Source organism: Meleagris gallopavo, chromosome 19, assembly GCF_905368555.1.
Source record: "Meleagris gallopavo chromosome 19, MGAL_WU_HG_1.1, whole genome shotgun sequence".
Lineage (NCBI taxonomy): Eukaryota > Metazoa > Chordata > Aves > Galliformes > Phasianidae > Meleagris > Meleagris gallopavo.
In genome coordinates this window covers 10,089,214-10,111,494 of record NC_139422.1, presented here as the reverse complement: position 1 = coordinate 10,111,494, position 22,281 = coordinate 10,089,214, and the positions used below count along the sequence as shown (strand labels likewise).

The window sequence follows — 22,281 nt, the reverse complement described above, 5'->3', positions numbered from 1 at the left end:
TATTTCCAGACCTAGGAAGAGACAGAAACAAGAACATCAGTGCTACTCCAAAAAATACAGCACTGCTGCCCACTCTTTTGCCAGCATTCAGAAGGACCAGTTCATAAAAAAAAATAATAATAATAATAATAATAATATAAAAAAATCAGCAGGGACTACATTAGAGTCCAGATGGAATATGAGGACTGCTCCAAAAGTAATGCCTTCTGTTTTATTATGTTAGCCCATGACATCAGAGGTGGATGTTGGTGGGACGGTAGTAGAGCCTGAACCATCCAACTAATATTTTGTTAAATTTTGCTGCTGACAGAATGGAGGCTGAAATGGAAGTGTGTATGGAGCAAAGTGTGTCACTGAATTTCTCCATGAGGAAAAGAATTGCACCCATTGACATCCATTGGCATTTGCTGAACATTTATGGAGATCAAACAGTGGATGTGAGCACAGTGAGAGGTGGGTGGTGGTATCAACGGTAGTAACAGCAAGTGAATCACTTCTTGTGGTGCAGATTTTATTTATTTATTTGTTTTTACAAGCGCATCATGTGCGCTCTTGTTCACTGCAGGTGAAAATGCAAACCTAATGGCAGTGACTGTTGAAAAGGACTGTTTTGTAGCTAAGAATTTGCTCTATCAAGCAATGCTATCATGCTCTCTGTATCTGTTGAAGTTTTCATGAAAATAAACAAGAAGCATTACTTTTGGAGCTACCTATATGCATTCCTTCTTTCTACCTAACATTTTGCAAAAAGCCTATGAGCAGGAAGCATTCTCCCTCACTGCGACATTCTGGGGACAAATCTTTGTAGTTGCACATTCTAACATCTTATTTCACCTAAAAGACTCACACCATCTCTGGGATTTTCCTGGAACCACCACAGGAGAAAATAACTTTCCTTGAGATTATTACTGATTACTTAATCATCAGCAACAACACAAGGGGCAACTTGCCTGGCTCGAATTTTCTTCAAATTGTTTAATGCTTTGGAACACGTGGTCACGACTTGTGGTTAAGAAGTCTCCACTACAAAAACAGAGTTTAGAAAAATGCACACAAACACAATAGGTTACATAGCACCGGGAGTAAAGCAAAACGCTCGTCTGCACGAGCAGGACAACATCACAGCCCTGCCATCTTGCAGCCGGCCCGCAGCTCCTGGCCCGGCCCCGGGGCAGCCCCGCGCAGCGTGCTGGGCGGGCGCTGAGGTCAGAGCGCCGCCGGGCCCGGCCCGCCGCTGCTGCGCCGCTGGCGGGAGGGGAGGCCCCGCGCGCGCCTTTCGCCTGTGGATCCCCAGCGCCAATGGGAGGAGGAAAGGCTCATCCATCCAACCAGAGCCTGTCGGCCTGCTGCGTGCTTCCCCCCCCCCAGATGTAAGTCTCCCACAAAGGAACTGAAGTTCAAATAAGGCTGCTTCAGCCTTGCAAGAAATGATGAACTCACGATTTTAAAACCAGAATGCCGAGTTCTCTCCTACCAAAAGGAAGCCTGTGTCTCAACAGTAATACTGTGCAGACACATGGCCAAGCTATGAAAAATCTTTAAAAAAAAAAAACAGAAGAGGGAATATTTTTGTAGAACGTCTAGATATTTGCTTATTCAACTTCAGCGCAGCACATAAAGCTATTCAGCTATAGACTTCAGGCTACCGTCACAGAAGAGTTGTGTGTTTGATACCAACAGCCAAGTGAGATGTCACGGCTCCTGCGGACGAGCGGTTCTGATCAGCTTTGATGAAAGCTCGCTAAGGACAGAAGAAAGACAACTAAGGAGGCAGGGTAAGAATGCATAGTACCAATGGATTAAATCTAAAATATGCAGGGTTTTTGTATGCTGAGTGTCCGAAGACTGATTTGTTTGCATGTGAGCGAATGAAGGCTTTTCAAAGACATTACACTACTACTTTCTAGTACTAGCAACAAACCTCTTTTCTTCCATTTTCACAAAATAAGAATGAGCACATGCAGATTTCATTGTGGAAATAATTGAGAGATTTTATGAAACCAAGCACTGAAAAGCTACATTGCTATTATTTTCTTGAATATGACATTTATCTTACCTTATTTAATTCTGCATGTTATTTTAGGCTTAGTGCTTCAAACTGGCTGCAAAAGCTTTTGAATGCAGCACGTCTCTCAGCAAACTTTTTAGGACATTCTGATTTCTATAGTAACTTTTGTAACGGGCTGCTAGTATTAAAAATGATGAAATCTGCATTCTTTCACATACTTACGCCTGATCAAAGAGACACAACAGTTCTTGGAACTTTGAAGAGTCTACAAAGTAAAGTTCAATTAAAAAAAAAAGCAATATAGCAACTGTATTTTTATGTAAAAATTTTCTGTGTGATCCAACTACTTTTCGTGAGCAAAAAGGTTCACATTTACAAAAATATGAATCTGTTTAAGGACTATTATGTACTAAGTGTACATCTATGTGCACACACTGAATACTTTTTGCTGGTGATCGGATTAAGTGAAAATAAGGTGAGGCCGCTGCTAAAGGAAGTAATAACAAATGCAGTGCTCTCAGTAACTCCATTCTGAGTCTAGAACAGAACTCTAGTAAAGCACAAAGAACAATCCACTAACAATGACTGAAATTCCTTTTGGGTAATCCCAAAAGAAAATCTATGCTTCTTGTAACTAAAAAAAGCCTTATTTTTTTTTTGCCAAAAACTTGCAAAAGTTACATGGCAGCAAAGGATATATAATTTTATGAAGTTTCTTGCAGAAGCTGGTACTATTTCAAAACAAAAGTGCTACAGGAAGACACTGTCATTCTAAAGCATTTTGTTACGAATCCATTCCCGTCAGTGACTAAAATCCTTCTTTTAAGAATAATGAACTAGTTTTTTGAACCAAGATTTTAACACAAATTTAAATGGACAAAAAAAGCTAAGCATGGAAAGTACAGAATGCATTACAGTGAAAGCTTCTAAAGCAACTAATAGGTTTCTGTCAGAAGCGTGGCATGGCTTAGAATGGAAGCAACTAACTAGTAACAAAAAACCAAAAATCACTCCACCCAATAAACTTGGAGTTAAACTTCCTTTTACATCACCTTTCTGTAACTGAAACTGCATGCCACTACGTGTCAGCCCTTTCCTATCCCTATTATACTTCCATCAAACCTTAAAACTTTTCCTAATACACGTGGCATGCATACTGTTGTGCTTTTACCAAACTGAAAAATATAGCGTTCTGGTTTTTGTACAGTAGTAATTTTCATTGAAAAAAAAAAAAAAAATCAACTGTAGGAGTTAATTCTGAACTAAAAGCAGTATTGATGGAAGTCCCTTCCCCTTCAAATACAGCAAAAATGAAGTAATCACATCGAAGATGAAGACTATATGAAAAATTGATAGATTAATATAATTCAATCCTTCAAACCCTTTCAACATCAAACACAAAAGCATTAAAGAAACAGTGAAGATCTGTTGTTAGTTTTTCATGTTTCTTCTCTAGAATAAACATCTCAAATTATTTGTCAACATACAATCAGGTCAGATAGCTTATCTTTTCAAGCAAAAATGCTATAAGATCTAGTACTACATCTTTTGTAACTATGCATTCATTCATGCATCTAAATTCTTGAGGAAACCACACACAATATCACACAGCATGTAGTGTGTGTAGGGAAAGCCAGCCCTCCAAATGACTGCTAACCTCAGCACACTAAATATGACCGATATACAAAAAAAAAATACTGATTAGCTGACAGAACTGAATTTTGTCACAGTGTGTACTAATGAAGCAAATCAAACTCATCTGTATGTAGGGTAACTGCAACTTTTTTTTTTTCCTTTAAGTCAAAACAACCATACAGTGAAATCTCAGAAAATACTAGCAGTGTGCAAATAGCAAGCATGTCATCTTTCACATATATATTTTTTTTTCCATTTATCTGGATACTTCTAAAAAGCTTTGATGTATCAGTACATTCAGCTCTGACATGTCAGACCTGCACGTAAACTCAGCAGTTCAGTCTGCACTGTAAGTCCTGTGAATTGTTCATCCTGATCTGACTCAGGAATAAATTTACAGCGTCAAATCCCATCTGCCCACTCTTTAATTCTTTAAGGAAACTAAAGCCATGTCGAACCCTGCCAGTCACCCAAAAAGAAAAGGTGACAAGAAATAATAAAAGTCTGAACTCTGAAACTAATTTTGTAAGTATGATGTATGTACTCTGCCTTCTTAAGGAAATTGAATAGCAGCGAGGGAAGATGGTAGCAACTAGTTTTTAAGAACAGTTGTTATTAAAAGTCGTAAGTTAAATGGGGAATTTTATTTTGCTATGACAGTTACAAACACTCCTGCTTAAGTGTAAAATTCAGGTAGAAAACTACCTTCTTTATAATGACTATCATAACTGAAACCTGATAAACAAGAACTGCATCCTTGGGTCCTGAATTGCAATATACAAACCATTAAAAACATTTAAAAAAAAAATCACCATCTTCATCATATGACAAAATCTTAAGTATTAGCTCCTCAAACCAAATTGGTTAAGTGTTTTAATTAGATTATCTTTGCAGTAAAGTTAACTACACAGTATTGAATAAACATATAACAGTGGTTACTGAATTCCCTATAAATCCCTTTACATAAAGCACTCTCCAAGAGTAGATACAGTGTCACTTATCATTTGGACAGAAGCTACATTTATATACCTTAGTGCCTGATATTTGCATACCTACAGTCCTTTAGCTTAATAACAGTTTACTATATAGAGAAAAACAGGAACAGCAGCAAGAAGCACTTGAAATGCTTTTAGCCTACTGATTCCTTTAAGTACTCTATCTGTAGAAGGAATTACATGCTGATTAAATTTATATTTTGATATGAAATTCAGTCAATTCTTTTCCATATTTGTCTAAGGGAAGGTCTTCAACGCAGGATTTACAGAGCTCATTATTTTGCTATAGTATTTCTTAAAAATGCTATATTACAGGTGATGTCTTCCTTAAATGTCAAAACATTTCCTCCTTGAACTGACTCATAATCCAAAATAAAGGAAAATTGATTTCCCTGCTTAGTCACCATTCACTGGTTTTCCTGTTTCCTCTGCGTTTTTGTGGATCACAATGTGTAGGTATTAAAAGAACACTACAGACTTTCTGAGATAAGAGGTCAATCTCTCAATAGCTGAAATAACATTACAGGACTACTTGAGACCTATGAGCAAAAGTACTGATAATACATACAGAGGCTTTCATAAAACCTTTTCTTTCCAGAGTTACACTGCAAATGTCCATTTTATTTAAAAAAATACATCAAGAGAGAACAGCTATAGCACTGATGGGTTACTGGTGGAATTTTAAAAAACGGTTATGCCTTATTATGTTATTCCAAGTCATACTTTTCATCTCATAGATATATACACTCACTCTCATTTTCACACGAAACTCACATAGATAGGTGAAATATTTCAGAAAGACTTAAAAGAAATTATTGAATACAAATGTGTGTGTCTACTTCAGACAACTGAAATCAGAATAAACAGCGGAAAAAAAGTACACATGCTGGAATGTCTACAATTAAGTGCACATTCTGCAATAGCTTAAAGACTCACACTGTTGACATTACTACCTTTCACACTTTCTTTTAAGGTAAGCCAATTTAAAAAAGAAAAACAACTCTGAACATTTGTCAAACAGTAATACTTTGCAAACAGAAATATTTTTAACTTCACCATTTCAGGACTGTGGCAGTAATGAAGTCCAAGATGAGAAGCAGCTGTTAATTTCAGATGGTAAAATACTTAACTCTCATTGAAATATAATCTGTAAGTTTCAATAAATTCATAGCAATCAGAAAGTAATATATACTTTGACTAACCAAAATTTCTTCAAGTATGACAGAGTACAGAACAAGCAATCATTTCCAAGCAAAGCCAAATAATGATTTTATTTGCTTTTTCCATTTAAAAGACAGGAAAAAAAAATCAAAAGCTATAGCATTATAGCATTCAATAACTATTTCAGAAAGTTTGTTTCCTTTTTTCAGCAGGTCACGAAACATCCTCAGTTGAGCAAACAATGAATGAGAAAACAAACCAACTCACTGTTACCTTCTTTCAGCTATATACATAAGTAGACCAACATTTGGTCTACAACTTGAAATATCACCAAAACACTTAGCTCCTAGTTAACATAAAACACAGTAGTGCTGCCAGAAGTTTTTGTACAGGTGCAGTTATACAGGTAAAAACAAACAAACAAAGTTTTCATCTGAGTAATAAATCCTACCAAGTATGGTAACCATCAACAAAACTAACCTTAGTTGCATCTGCGCTAGTATGAGCTTGGCAGTGTACCAACTCAACTCTGCTAAAACAGTGTTTTGAGGAGGACACAACTACTGAGCTGCCAGAATCTAAATGTGAAATTGCTTACACTTCTCTTAGCTTTTCTAATTAGAAGTTCTATTGTATTATTAATTAGAACTGCACATCCCTTTCCTAAGAGTGATTCTTTCACTTCTCCTGTTTTTGATTGCATGCTTGTTTGCTGGAGAAGTTCTGATAAGAGAAAGACATTTCCAGCAAAGAAAATTTGCACCAAACCTCTAAGCATGCCTGTATATAATGCCCTCTTGTGCAATGGCAAAGTTGAAAATCTGCAAACTAAGAGGGATTTTGCACTGGTGATGAACATGATTCCAATCATACAGTTTCCTCCTAGGCCAGTGCAGAAAAGTTGATAGGAAGGAGAGAGAGAAAGAGCGGGACTTAGCCAGAAAAACAGGAAGAAATGAATTATCAGCAAGAAGCAGCACTAGTTAAGGACAAAAGAGTACAGGCAATTACTTTGCATAATACAGCAGAAGAAAATAGAAAGCTAGCGTGCTAGACATGTAATAAGTAAGATCACTGTCTCTCACGAGAAGGAATCCTGATGTCCTATGAATTTCATAGTCTCAAAAAAAGAGGAAGCAACTCAAAAACATTAATACGTTCCTTAGAAGTGCTTATCTTGCTACCCTCCCCATTAACCTTAGCAAGCTTTTTTCCTCCCTAAAAGACTCATCATTCAGAATTTTGCAAACAAGCACATTAATTATGAAGTTCGTTTGAATCTAACTACGAGGAAAAGCTATTTATCTGATACAGCCAATCATAATATGGAACAAATAGTCTTCATTCTGAACTTTTAATTTTTTTTCCCCTCAAATCAACAAATAGAAACAATGAAAGACATCGCATTGTTTCATAAACAGTCTGCTGGCAGAAGACATGAAAACAGAACATTTCTGCTTGTTCTGTTTGTGAAGCATTCTCTTACAAGTGTACTTTTACTTCCAACATTTTCTTTTATAGGAAGAGCACCTTAGAAAAATGTGACATGCAGACAAGATCATGAGAGAGAGAAGCATTTTAGCATGCTGTGATCATGCTGATGTCATTGACTGACAGTTATCTTCATTTTGAATGACTCTGAAATGTTAAGAGGAGGCAAATTAACTCTATTCCATTTTTTTCTTAAACTATTCTCAAAAAACAAATCCTTTCAGCAGGTCAGAATAGTTGCATTTTTTGAGGGAAAGAAAGGTATTTCAATTCAAACACCGAAACAAAGTCCATTTTACACCTACTATGCCAGAGACATTTGCAGTAACAGCCCATCTGTATAGAAATACAATACTCCAGGTAATGCTTCAGGCTTAGAGCCTGCTGGAAGACTGTGGAAGAAATGAACATGGGCATGTTGGTCAACACTCAACTAAACAGGAGACAGCAGCATGTCCAGATGGCCAAGAAGGCCAATGGTATCCTAGCTTGTATCAAAAATTAGTGCTGCCACCAAGAGCAGGGAGGTAGGTGATCATCCCTCTGTACTCAGTTCTGGTGAGGCTGCACCTCAAGTACTGTAGTCAGTCTTGGGCCCCTCAGTATAAGACATCGAGGTTCTGAAGCTGTGCTCCAGACCCCTCAATAAGTCTTATGAGGAGTGCTTGAGTGAGCTGGGATTGTTTAGTCTGGAGAAGGGAAGGCTCAGGGGAGACCTTACTGCCCTCTACAGCTCCTTGAAAGGAGGTTGCAGCAAGGTGTGGGGCTGACCTCTTCTCCCAGATAACACCAATAGGAGCAGAGGGAATGGTCTCAAGTTGCACAAGGAGAGGTTCAAGTTGGATATTAGGAAAAATATCTCCAAAAGTGTGGTAAGGCACTGAAATGAGATATCAGTGAGGGTGAGGTTATGGAGTCACTGTCTCTGGAGGTGCTGAAGAAACATCTAAATGTGGTACTAAAGAACATGGTTTAGTGGAGGAATATTGGTGGGAGATGGACAGTTGGAGTAGATGATCTTGGAGGTCTTTTACAACCTTGGGGTTCCTATGAGATATATACATGTATAAAATAGAATATATGTATATACACACACATACAAATGCTAAAATTAACCAAGCTATTCGAAATATATGATATCTATTTATGCAGCTGATAAGAGAATGTTCACACTCGTGGTAGTAGCACTAGTGCCAAGTTCACACTTCCTGGAAGACTGCTGCCTATGAACCTGTAGTATTGAGTTGTATTTTTAAAAGATTGTGAGATGGCCTCAAATTTTCACCTTAAACATTAAACTGCTCATAGAAAAGAAGTTAGCATAATTTCATCATAATAGACCTACAGCAGTATGTCAGTAAACACTAGCAGCTGATTTAATTAGCTGTGGGTCATCTTTGTCCCCCATGTGCATCTAAATGCATTTCTCCCCTTCGAAAGGAGAGACCATTAAAATCAGGCTGAGTGCAAAGACAGTGATTCCAGTGAGCCAGAATAAATGTAAATTTATGCAAAAGACAATAAACACAAATTTTAGTTATCAATTACTAATTACTAGTCTGGAAAAAACAAGAGATTCTACTAGGTATTTGGTAGAGGTTTTAATTAAGGACTAGTGCAATTTTTTCTACTTTTTTCCCCCCTCATTTTTATTGTAAAGTTCAATACAGCTGACCAAACTAAAATTGTAGTATTTCACCTAAGCAATACTCTCTGCAGTTATAAAATATTGCAAATGAGCTCTTTAATATTTTTACAACTTCGAACAGATTTACCTACTTTTTGTTTACATTTAAGAGCTATATTTGTAGGTCTAGGAAATTAAAATGTATTTTATTATATATTTAATACATGTATATATTTAAATGAAAACGCCAATCTTGGAAACTTTTGTGGTACTTGCTTGGAAGTAAGGACTCTTCAAAGACTGGTATTTCAAACTTAATGTTTTGTGATTCTTCACAGGCTTTAGATAAATTGGCAACTATTAACTGCTGTAGTTCTCAGGATAGCAAAATATCTCAGTTCTGATGACGTTCCCTCTAGCTGACATGAACTTGTACTGGACAAGAAAATTACCTCATCTGTTCATAGTCAAATTAATTATTATGCAATATTATACTGTATGTTAAGTTATAGAACAAATTATTATTATTTTCTTTTTTAAGCATGGACTGAATTTCCAATTTGTTACTTACATTAAATTTATTTTAAAACAGATTTTATGAAGTTCTTTGCAGAAGAATATTTGACCAGAAATAGAGGATCATGATGACAACAAAATTCATCTGTTTAATGCTCATAGCTGCTGTAGGAACTGCTGCTAGCAAAACACAAGAATTTGAAGACAATGATGAGGAAAGAGAACAAGAGTTCATTTATATGAACAGATACAAGCGTTCCAGTGATCCACAGGACAAATGTACTTACACCTTTATTGTACCTCAACAGAGAGTGACAGGTGCCATTTGTGTGAATTCTAAGGAACCTGAGGTTCTCCTTGAAAACAGGGTAAATAAACAAGAATTACAGTTACTTAACAATGAACTCCTTAAACAAAAGAGACAAATAGAAACTCTTCAACAACTGGTTGAAGTAGATGGTGGGATTGTTAATGAGGTCAAGCTCTTAAGAAAAGAGAGCAGAAATATGAACTCTCGTGTCACACAACTCTATATGCAATTATTACATGAAATTATCCGAAAACGGGACAATGCCCTGGAACTTTCCCAACTCGAGAATAAGATTTTGAATCAAACTGCAGACATGCTGCAGCTTGCAAACAAATACAAAGACTTAGAGTACAAGTATCAACATTTAATGTCAATTGCAAATAATCAGTCAGTAATAATTAACCAGCTGGAAGAATACTGTCAAAGAATGCCATCCATAAAGCCTCTGCCACAAACTCCACAGCCGCCAAGCAAAGTGTACCAGCCTCCTACTTACAATCGTATGATTAATCAGATATCTACTAATGAGATTCAGAGTGATCAAAACTTAAAGGTTCTGCCACCTACCTTACCAACCATGCCTGCAGTTACTAGTATTCCCACTTCAACCGATAAACCATCCGGTAAGTAATGTTACTGATATGTCTTCACTAATTTATAAGAATAAGGAGTAGGAAATATTTAGCAAAATAAATGATTTTGAATTGATTGAGATTCTAAGACCTGACACAGTCTGCATAAATTCAGCTGACTGTACCAGATGTACAAATGACAAAAGCCCCTTGGGAGAACTTACAGCCTAAAATGTTGCAGTACGACTGGACTTTCACTTTCTTGGACAATCAGACTTGTGGTTGCTACTACATAATGAAAATACTTTAGAACTTTGTGGCAAAAAGTGTTAATATGCTCCTTTTAAGCATAAAAGAAGTTCAGTACAGTCACTCAGAACTTCTTTAGTCATTATGTTAGTACTATATTATCGTTAGTTAAGGTTATAGAAAGGTGTAAGGCCATCTCTTGTGTAAAAAACGAAGTTAAACTGCTTCCAAATTTGTTACTGGTGCAAATTATTAAACATGATATTAAAAAAATGTGCAATATGAGACAGGATACCTCAGAAACTGACAATGTATGAAAAAGTAAATGTAGCTGATAAACTGATAATCATCTGGTCTTTTTAAAATACTGTTTCTTTTAGCACAAGATTCTTTGGGCACAGTTCTATCTGCACGATACAACAGGCTTCATATTTCAGATTGTTAAAGACTGACTTTCCTAAACTTACGCTAACAGTATCAGTTTGATTTGTTTCCAAAGCTTTTATTAGGGAACAGAAAGTGGAAAATATGAGTAGGTGGATGAGACAATGGAACAGTCTAAGAGATTACAGTGAATTTGGAGAGTTAAACAAGTTTTAGACTTCAGTCTGAATTCAAGTAACATTTGGTATTCAAATTCCTTTGAATAGCTGCCCTTAGATCTAGATACAGTATTCCACTTGAGTTAATAAAAAGCTAATCAAAATCAATGAAGACACTCCCAGTGAAGCAAACGAGACTTTGGAATGAACAATTTAAGAACCTATTTAACTGATATTCTAATACAGTTTTTATTTTTCTGCCTACTTGTGCTTTTTTTCCGCAAGAACACAAAATGGTAATAGGTGGCTTCATTTTAAACAACTATTTTATGGTTGCTTCAGTCTTTGTTGTTACGTCTTTATTTGCAGAGTTTACAACTATCTTATAAACCTCAGCTCCAGCTAAAACATTTTTTAGCGTGGGAATTAATAAAACTGACAAGAGTAGAATTTAAAAATAGTATTTTATTTATTCCTAGCGCAGATAAATTCACTGTCCTGAAACTTTAATTCTTTCTTAAAAAAGAAATAAGTTACGTTTGCTTTTACTCTCAAGTTTTTAAGTCCTTAACATTTTAAGACAACTATTTTAAGATTCTGCGATTTTACAAACAAATACATTTTTGTTGATGCTGGTAATGGAACCAGTTTGCTTTAGATGAATAGCATATAAAAAGGAAAATAGTTAAAGTCCTAGCTATTCTATTTTTTTTATTACTATTATTTTTACTATAAAGAAATCTCAGTAGCTTTCTCAAGGCCAGGGAAAAAAGGTAAACTAAGATTACTTAACCAAGATGTTACAGTAACAACCAACTGCCTTCCACAAAAGACTACCCACATCACCACCTATGTTCTAACAGTCTAAATGAAGAATCACGTTCAGGAGAGAACTTCAACAAACTTGAGCTGAGGCTGTAGTATCACACAGCAGAACAGAACAGATTTCACATGCATAGTACCTTTGCTGATCTATCTTCATACAGCATCTTCATTTTTTGCATAGACAAACACTTTGAATCATGGTCACTTTGCAGTATGGTAGAACTCCATGATACTTGCCTGGGTATCTTCCTCCCTTCTCCCCGACCTTTTTGGTGGACAAGGAACATTTTAATACTTTCTCATCATCCAGAATGTTCTCTATTTTCCAAACATATCTCAAAGCCCCTACCACTATTAATGCCCAGAAGGATGCTTCATCCAGTTCGCTATAGGCATCTGGAATGAACTAGGAAAAACAAAAGGGAAAAAAGGCTGCACCAAACCTCCACGCAAGCAAAAAACCCACCACAACTGTCCAGTCATTGAAAAAAAAAAAAAAAAAAAAAAAGACCACATTTTTATCCAGTCCTTTTTGTACTTCTCAAGTTGTCAGTCGTTGCTAAAGCTCCTTAATTCTGTGAAACATCTAACAGCACATGACCCTCTCAATAAAAACTAAAGCAAAATGGAAGAAAGGTATTAGGTGCCACTTAATTTTAATCTGTTAACGGTCTGCTCCACCACAAAGAAGCAGATCAATCTTTTCCCTTGATCTTAAACTTATTACTGTGCATCAACAATCATCCTAGCATCTACTCTGTTTAAGCTTTCTTCATGTTTTCAATGCTACTAGAAAGTTAATGATCTAGCCACATCACTTTGTGTTTTCCTTAGCCTTCTACAACAGAAAAAATCCACTGCAATGTCCTCAGCAGATACTTCTTAATGAACTTCTAAGCTCTTTGCGTTGTTTAGATAATTTTCTCTACACACTCTTCTGAATTTGCTGAAGTTTGATGTATTTGAACTCATTTTCTTTGTTAGTATCCTACTGTTCTTTGTTAAGAATTACAGACTTCCTTATTTCATGATTAAAGACTGCCTTCACTGCTTTCCATTTCAAATTTTCAATCAGTTCATCCCTGCTTGATAGGTTCAAACTTAGTAAAGCCTGTTCTTTATTTGGTCTATTTCCCATTTTATGTATCTATGAAAAAGATGTCCCCAACAAATTCCAAAACCTTGTCTTATTTATTTTTTTAGCCTTGTACACTCTTCTCCAAGCAGATAAGCAGGTAGTTGGAAGTAACTTGAAATAATTAGCAAGAAACTTGTATTATCATACAATTAAAAAACAAAACAAAAAAATCTACAGACAACATGACATTTATTTTCCAGGCTAGAACTGATTGTTAAGTGAAACATAAGATCTGAGAATTCCTATAAACAGCTATGTATAATATCTCTGTTAATCATTCCCATAATAAATCCACTAACATTCATTATTTTGTCTACCTGAACTGCTTTTTAGCACTATAACTACTTAACAGAGAAAAAGTAAGGCAGAAGGGTTAATTTGAAAGAAAAAAGATAAATACAGTATTTGACAAAAAAACATATCGAGTATGCAGAAAACACATAGAAAGTGATAGATGCAACAAAGTTAGAAGCCATAACTGTAATTTTACAAGTGGAATTTCAATATGCATAAGTGTAATCTATACAGCATAGATAGAAGAATGAAGAGATGGATAGTGGCATATATTGCATTTCTTCTAAATTCAGTTGGGATTATATAACAACTTGGGGAAAAAAAAAGCAGGCTGAAGATGTTCTTCTATCAAGACATAAGAAATACAGTTTCAAATACTGTAGATGTCTCATTTTCGTGATTTCACTTTGTAGAGTATTTTAAGTATTGAGTCCATTTTAGATAATAAGCATTTAAACATTTATCCATGTCAAATGTTCCTAAAAATATAATGAAAAAAATGTAATATCCTGGAACCCCTTGGAAGAGATGGGCAATAAGTATCAAAAGATCAGCAACATTTAATTACCCACATAACCTGCACAGAAAGTCAGATTCGTATTCCTGAGTTAATTCTGTTTCTAAACACATCTCGCATTCTCTTTCATTTCTATCAATGATTTTAAATTAACTAAAAGCTACATAAATCCAAGCTTCCAGTTACCTATTAAGCATGACATATGACTACTGTGTTCTATCAAAGGCAGATAATTGTAAAAGTTTGAAACATAACTCATTTTAGTGAAACATTTTGCAGACTGAAGATAGCGCAAAGCAGAATTACATGAATCTGAAGAACACTTTCAGCTCATGAATAACGGGCCAAGAATAGAAAAATTTAAAGGACAAAATACAATTAAGTCATACAACTCTGCTTTTTATTTTTAAAACGAATATTAGAAAAGCATATGAAAAAAATACTGTTTGGCACCGTTTAATTACGCCAGTTAAAAGTCAAAGAATAGAATATGATTAGAGAAACTTTTCTGTCCACTTTAATATAAAATTCTTTTAAGAACAAAAGTTTTGTCTTCAGAATCCACTTTTCATTGATAGGTAGGAGTTATCTGGGAGTTAATACTTATAGCAAGATTTATCCTCTTTCTCATTAATAATTAAATTGTACGGGTCTCAAATAATTAAATAATGCAAAATAACAAGCAGTTTAACTGCCAGAAGTGCATTCATCCAACTGAATACAATCCAAACAATTAATGACTACAGAGGAGAGAAATTAAGCAGATGCAAAACAAAACAACATGGCTGGAAAAAGTAATTATGCTGAGTTAGCAAAGTTACTTACAAACATATTTTAAATGTACTTCATGTTCCTCAACTTATCTTCGGACAGATTTCATTTCTGTGAGCATAAATGGATGCAAGTCCAAAGCCATACTGAAGATGTCAGACTATCAGTTATCAAAAACTACTACAGTCTTCATGTAATATAAATGCAGAGTCTCATTACACATCTCCATCCTACAAATCCACTCAAAAATACTTCTGATGTTAAATGTGTGTTCTCTGTTGAAAGACATATTGATTACAAAGGTACTACATCTCAAAGGTCTGCTTTGCTCCCTTGAAGTGACTTTTTCAAAACTACTGATCTGAAAAAAATCAGGATTCTCTCAGTATTTCAAGTGAAGACCATTCTTACTTTTCAGGGAAAGCAAGTGTACAGCGTGAAGAAGTGTATATAGTGTGAAGAAGTTCACACAATTGCTTTTATTTCTCTCCCATATAATGGCAATATCTGTTACTGCTGGCTCAGTACCTCCCACAAGAAAATAATTGATAAAGTAGTATGTAGATAAGTACAGAGCTCCAGAACTCAAAATACAACTGAAATTTACTCAACTCCATGGATAAGCATAACATTAAAAAAAAAATCTACAAATACATGAAAACATAAAAACTTTAAATAAATTAAACTATTTATTAAACAACTGAAAAAAAAAACCAACAAAAACCCTTGGTTTTGATTCTGTGCAAAAGGATTTCACCTTCTAAACGCAAATACTCATAAATTGTTCACTTCATGTTTTTATTTGTTCCTGCTTCTCACTCATGACAAAAAGGGCAATCTGGATTAATCACTTCTGCAAAATACTGAATAAGTACACAATACTAAGAAATTATGTAGAAGAATCAGTAAATAGCCAGTAAGTAACCTAAGGCCAGCTCTAGAAATTGTTCAAAATAACTATAATTGTATTTTACTAAATATTCTACTAAGCAAAATATGAATTCCAAGTAAAACTTCAATAGCCTGTTTGAGAAAACTGCTCCTTAGACTTGTTTGGTACAGCTAAAAGCTTACAAAACATGTTAGGATGAGGATCACATAATGACCTGAGTTGGATGGCACCTTAAAGATGATCCAGTTCCAACACTCCCTCCTTGGGTTGCCCAGCACCTGATCAGGCTGCCCAAAGCCCCATCCAGCTTGGCCTCAGACACTTCAAGGGATGGGACATCCACAGCTTCACTAGACAGCCTGTGCCAGGGTCACCAAATTTGAAAAGAACATACTCTGTTCGGTTAAATATAAGGATGCAGGGGTGAAAAATGCATAATAAATCTGATTTCTAACACTTCAACAGCGGGAAGACTGATTAAAAGTGATAAAATAAACAAGAGCAATATAAATTACCAGCACTCGTTACACTTATCTCCTTCTACCTCTGTGTCCCAGAATACTGCATCTACATAAGCATCTCCAGAAATCTGAACAGTTAGCCACAACAGAAATAGAGAAGTAGCCTAGCAGGAATACTCTAATTGCAATCTGTGAGCATGACAGAGGAAATAAGAACACAGTATTGCCACAGATCAAAAATCTGGATTGTCTTCTGGTACACTGACTTCAGATTTTGTTAAAAAGACAAAAAAAAAAAAAAACACCACCACCACCAAGAGAAAACAGTGACAATTCCATGAAGCTAATTTATTACTACTTCATTTACTAAGTACAAGGTTAGCCCTTCCACTTTCAGTGTTGGACAATGATTTACGAAAAAAAAAGTAGATCAACTGAAATAATTTTAAAAGGAAGATACTTTTAGCAGCAACACATGCTTCACAGTGACTGCTCAGAAGAGAAATCTGACAATCCTTCCTTCTTATCATTCTCTTTTCTAAAATATTAATATTTACCTACAGAGTAATTCCTATTTGGTTTCTTGGAAAATAGAACCAACGTTATTAGAATTCAGCTGCCTTAAGAATCTACCAGTATCAGTAATTCATTGTGAAACATTCCAGCAATAATATTACAATGCAGTAAAATGTCTCAAAAGACTTAGTGGACACCATAGTTTCAATAACACACACACAAAAAAGCCACAAACAACAAATGTGCTAGTCAGCAGAAGAAAATACACTCTAAAAAGCACAGAAAAACGCTAACAATTCAAATACTGCTCTGTATTTAAATTATACTCAATCACATTATGACTGCAGACTCTTACTGTTTTGACACAGGACCCTGGAGAGACTGTCTACAAGCATTAGAAGATGGCCATGACACAAGCTCCATCTACCTTGTAAAACCAGAAAACACAAACCGACTTATGCAGGTCTGGTGTGATCAGCGGCATGACCCCGGTGGCTGGACAGTCATTCAAAGACGGCTGGATGGTTCTGTCAACTTTTTCAGAAACTGGGAGACATACAAGGTTAGGACAAGTGAGAAGTTTAATGTCTTCTACCCTCTAAAAGTTACCGGTAAAGTAACTTAAAAGATGGGTTTAGAGTCTGTCCAACTGCTTACTTAAAAAGGAGGTTACTATCCACTTAAGAATACATTCAGATTTACCAATAAAGCAGACGCGTACTAACATGCTTCTCTTGCTTCCTTTGTAGCAAGGATTTGGTAATATAGATGGAGAATATTGGCTCGGCCTAGAAAATATTTATTGGTTAACAAATCAAGGCAACTATAAACTGCTCATAACAATGGAAGACTGGTCAGGTCGAAAAGTATTTGCTGAGTATGCTAGCTTCAGACTGGAGCCAGAAAGTGAGTATTACAAGCTGAGATTGGGACGCTACAATGGCAATGCAGGAGACTCTTTCACTTGGCACAATGGTAAACAGTTCACCACGTTGGACCGGGACCACGATGTATACACAGGTAACAAGGTCTCTTTTGGTCTCTTGCGTAATAAATTGTGGCTGTACACAAAAGATAAAACTTAATAACTGACAACTCTTAAAATGAGAATTTAACTTATGAAGCAGAAACTGACAAACTGATGTGTCAACCAACTCTTATACTGATTGAATTAAAAATTCTCACAGAAACATTATTGTATACGTATTAAATTACATTAAACAAGAGTCTGTAAAACATATTATGAGGGTTATTTGAGACAATACTGGAACAGATTTTCCAGCAAAGGAGAGCAACACTAGCGAGTCTGTCTGCAGAACATGGTTCTTGATGAAGGCTCAGTTCACCTTGCACACACTGCACAGTTCACACATTGATAAATACATAGTTAAAAAAAATGCGCTTTTTGTTGAGCTTTTTTGCTTGCTATAAGATACTTGTTTCTGAGACTGAAATTGAGCTCTCTTTTACAGGTAATTGTGCTCATTACCAAAAGGGAGGATGGTGGTACAACGCATGCGCTCATTCAAATCTCAATGGAGTTTGGTATCGTGGCGGACACTACCGCAGTCGTTATCAGGATGGCGTTTACTGGGCTGAATTCCGGGGGGGATCATACTCACTGAAGAAAGTTGTTATGATGATAAGACCTAACCCCAACACATTCCACTGAAATAATTTTTCTCTTGGCTAGCTTTCTTATTCTGTCTTAAAAAACATGTAAAGCTATACTTTTATTACCTGGAATTATCTTTTCAGAAATAAGGAATGTAAGATATTGTACATTTACTGCTAAAATGTGAGGGCTTGTATATTGTGTTTCCAAGAATCATTCCAGGAAAATAAAAGATGAAGAAAAAAGAAAGTGACATAAAACTCAGAACCCCTCTTTATACTAAAAGCTGTTATATTATGCCTTTTAGAATTGACATGCGAGATAGACTGTAGATAGATTTTCTGTTTTTTATTCCCTGTAAATTAAATTTGGATGCTAAAAATACTGCCACAACATTTAAATATTTTTGAATGTTATATTATGTATAAATATTCTCAATTTAAAAACTGTACAGCAAGAGTTTTATTATTATTATGAGTAACTACTTGACACAGGAAATCATATCCTTTGAACTAGGTAGCTGGCGTATGTACAGTAGTGTGATTATTCTAATTTAATCTTTGTTAATTTACATTAATAAAATTAGTACTGTATGACTTGAATATAACTGTTGTGATAAATCCAGTCTTTCCCCTTCACTCTGAGCATTTTAACAATCTGTTCCTATAAATCAGAATTCATATCTGATTCAAGTATTTTAGATGTTTTTTTTTTATTTTTTAACCAAATGAAATAGCTGCACAAGTAAACTAATCCAGATTTACTATGGATATAACACGCTGTACTGCCAATGTGTTACACTACTCTATACAACTGCGACAATATTTTGCACCAGTCTTCAGTCATTACCTGCTGTATAGGCTCTGTGATCAGAAATGGCTGGATAAAAATTGATTATCCAACTTTGCAGGCAAATAAGGGATACCAATATATAAGCTATTTAATATTCTTAACCACAAGATAAAAGTTATATAACGAAGTTACCTGTAGCCATGAACAGTTATTTGCCATATTTCACAATAATATTGATGTCAAATCATTATACAGATTTATTCATCTATATTTACAGTTTAGTAACAACTATGATACATGGACTGGTATAATTCTAATATTCTTCTGTGATAAGTTTCTAAAAGATTGTTACAACACCCCTTCAAAACAGAGACTACCATGAAAAATGTAGGCTAAGGAATGCATGTATGAGGGAAAGCAAAAGCTCCTGGAAATTCAGTACATCTTTTAGTAAGCCTGCAAGACACTAGGTGTTCTGTTTGCACATCTTTTCCCTCTTTACCTCATCACTTCTTTACAAAGTTATGATGTGCATTAAACTGATGTGTGAAGTAGCATATGCTGTATATAGCTGAAAGCAGGGTTTTTTATAAATAAGATTACCCCAGTAACATTGTAATCCTTTAATAAAGCAAAAAATGCTATTTTGACACTCAGATTTCATCTTGTTTTAGTTCAGGTTACTCACAGAAAAGACAAATTATTTAATTTCACAAAATTCTGCCTCATGATTCACATAAACTCCGCTATGCAGCTAGTCATGCATGGAATGCCTAAATATGGCAAAAAATAAAGTGACTTCTAGCTGAGAAAAAAAATGCTGAATTTCTATACATCCCAGCGAATAGAAGCGTTTGGTAGGCCACAAATTACAAGCTTCAAGTACCATTCAAGCTTTATCTTCCACTGGTTTATCTATTACACTCTGGAAAACAATTAACCTTCTGAAAAGAGACACTACATACCCCTCCGGGCCCTACAGCTTGACCACAGTGCTTCAACGATTCAGATTAGAACATTAAAACACTGCAATTCCTATTGATATCTGCACTAACCAGTATTTTTGTCAGAACAAATGCGTGAAATAGATTGACACCAACCTCAGAAGAGCCACTTCAAACTTCTTTAATACACATGGTTTTTATGTATATTCAATTCCTCATATATCTATGACTAAACAATCAGTTTCCTGAAAATATTTTAGCTTTGCAACATCCTTAGATCACATTCACACTCGACGCTTCTCTTGTCCTCCCTTGGTAACATGCCACGATAACACATACACAGTAGAGGAGCACAACACACCTCCTACACATACAGTGGGAACATTAGCCATGTATCTGTTAGTCTGGAAGAACTACTTCTTGTTGGTAAATGACTACTCTACAGTGCTTGTCAACTTTTAAAACCTGAGTTTACTATTACAGGTGCTTTTCTGTAGAAGTAAATACTGCTACAGATGCATCTCCATAGCATATACTCAAGACAAGCTTTAAACCTATGGCTAGGCTGACAGTCTTCTGTTAAAATGACCATATTCCCTAACCATGTTACTTAAAACCTGAGTAATTACCCCAGAGTTTTGTCTAGATAAAACACAGAAGTCAGTGTGGGAAGGTGTGATTTAACCTTGGAGATACAAAGTCCGAGGAGAAAAAAAAAAAGCTTTGGCAAGCGAAGTTCTAAAACAGCACTTAGCTATGCTACACCTTTCCTCCCTGGAAAAGAATATGAGGAAGAAAAAGTTTTAAAGAACTGTCTAGCTACAGAAACTTCGCTCTCCCTCCCCAACACTTTCAGCTGACATAACAACACTCTCACATGAATTTATAATAATAATAATAATGCAAATTGGACACGTTTTTCCAAATCTGCAAGTTATGCAAATGACAGAACATCTCAGTCTTCGTTGAAGGTGTTATTTTAAAATATTATTTGCACATTTTCTTGATCAAAGAGATAATGTACACATCTTGATAGTAGAGGAGAAAAAGTAAAAGTGTGATTTGGGTCTAATACCAAAATAATAAATTAAAAAAAAAAAAACAAGCCATCTAATTCTTTTAGCACCCCCCTCCTCCTGTGGGGGGGGTGCCACCCACCAGATCAGGCTGCCAAGGGTCCCATCCAGCCTGGTCTTGGGCACTTCCAGCAACAGGGCATCCACAACTCCAGGAAGCTTGTTCCATCCTCCCAGTAAAAGATTTCCACCTACTGTGTAATTAAATCTTCCCTCTTTTAAATTAAAGTGCCACCAGTATCCGACCATGTAAAAGTTGGTCTTTCTCCTATTTATAATCTCCCTTTAAGTACTGGAGAGCTGCAATATTCAGCTTTTTATATGCATTAAAAAAAAAAAATAAATAAAAAAGCATTGTATTCGTCTTTTCTTGGGCGCTAGAAAATAATTACAGTAATTATCTTACTGTTTCAGTTACAATACGTAATTGCTTTCAAAATACATGATTAAATATTTCAGAGATTGATTTCTTTCTTCAAAAACAAACAAAACACAACAGCAGTTTGAAGACACTCCAGCACAAAGAATGGCTTTGTTTAACAGGAATCTGTACTTTTGGGGTGCTCTTCAGGAATGCTGGCACACTTCAGTATTTTGCAGGAACTGCAAGTCAAAAGAGCAGTAAGGGAAGTGTCTACATGAAGAAAAAAGGGAGTTACTGAAAAAACAAGTCAATCATGTAAAATGGCATTGCAGTTTGCTCCCCATTTCAACATATTTACAAGAAACTGACACAAAGTAACTACAGCTTAGAGGTACCAAATTACAGCGTATCTAAATTAAAACAGCCCAGCAAAAAATAGAAAGCTACATGAATGAGGTACTCATGCTGTACTCAGAAGGCATTTCTGAAACAGTGCTCTTGTATATTCTGATGACTTCAAATACACATTTAAACAAAGACATACTTTGAGTTCCAGACGTTGGTAATGCACAGAATAAGTCAGAATATAGCTTAAAAAAACTCCATCAGGTCTCACAAAATCTCATGAAACGAAGGGAGGTGTAACTACATGCAGTATCCTTCAGGTAAATAGCACTGTACATCGATTTTTGAGAAAACGAGCTACAAATAAATAAGCTAAATTTTCACACTCACCTAAATATGGAATACTTGGAACCATTTTTAAGCTTCTGATGTACTCTCGTGTTCTTTTATAATTGTCCTCTTTAGAAAGTAAGTAGTCTAACTTCTCAAAAGTGGCCTTGTCTTTGCGATTCAACAGCTACATAGAAAAAAAATGAAGATTATGCAGATTTAAAACAAGGAATCTGTACAAAGACAAACAAATACTTACCTGAATCACCCATACTATAGTCAAATTAAAATTCAA

General features: G+C 35.5%; 2 protein-coding genes across 6 annotated transcripts in view; one reads left to right on the top strand and one right to left on the bottom strand.

Moving 5' to 3' along the window:
• RALGPS1 (Ral GEF with PH domain and SH3 binding motif 1) overlaps nucleotides 1-22,281 on the bottom strand; it is a 79,372-nt gene that overhangs the window by 50,380 nt on the left and 6,711 nt on the right. For all 5 annotated transcript variants that reach the window (XM_031556258.2, XM_019621570.3, XM_085239701.1 and 2 more), the window contains exon 7: nucleotides 22,047-22,173. In XM_031556258.2, coding sequence (XP_031412118.1) covers nucleotides 22,047-22,173 — 127 coding nt within the window. The remainder of the gene's footprint in view (nucleotides 1-22,046; nucleotides 22,174-22,281) is intronic.
• ANGPTL2 (angiopoietin like 2) lies at nucleotides 1,363-18,742 on the top strand. Its single transcript, XM_003211374.5, has 5 exons — nucleotides 1,363-1,775; nucleotides 9,510-10,366; nucleotides 16,889-17,082; nucleotides 17,270-17,540; nucleotides 17,993-18,742. The coding sequence occupies exons 2-5, from the start codon at nucleotides 9,559-9,561 to the stop codon at nucleotides 18,190-18,192; spliced, it is 1,473 nt and encodes a 490-aa protein (XP_003211422.1). The 5' UTR covers nucleotides 1,363-1,775; nucleotides 9,510-9,558; the 3' UTR covers nucleotides 18,193-18,742.

Bases quoted from the DNA above. Each gene is read 5' to 3' on its own strand.
- ANGPTL2 (XM_003211374.5), top strand. From the start codon at position 9,559: ATGATGACAACAAAATTCATCTGTTTAATGCTCATAGCTGCTGTAGGA. The intron at 17,083-17,269 runs GTTAGGACAAGT...CTTCCTTTGTAG, and splicing joins GAAACTGGGAGACATACAAG to CAAGGATTTGGTAATATAGA. The intron at 17,541-17,992 runs GTAACAAGGTCT...TCTCTTTTACAG, and splicing joins GGACCACGATGTATACACAG to GTAATTGTGCTCATTACCAA.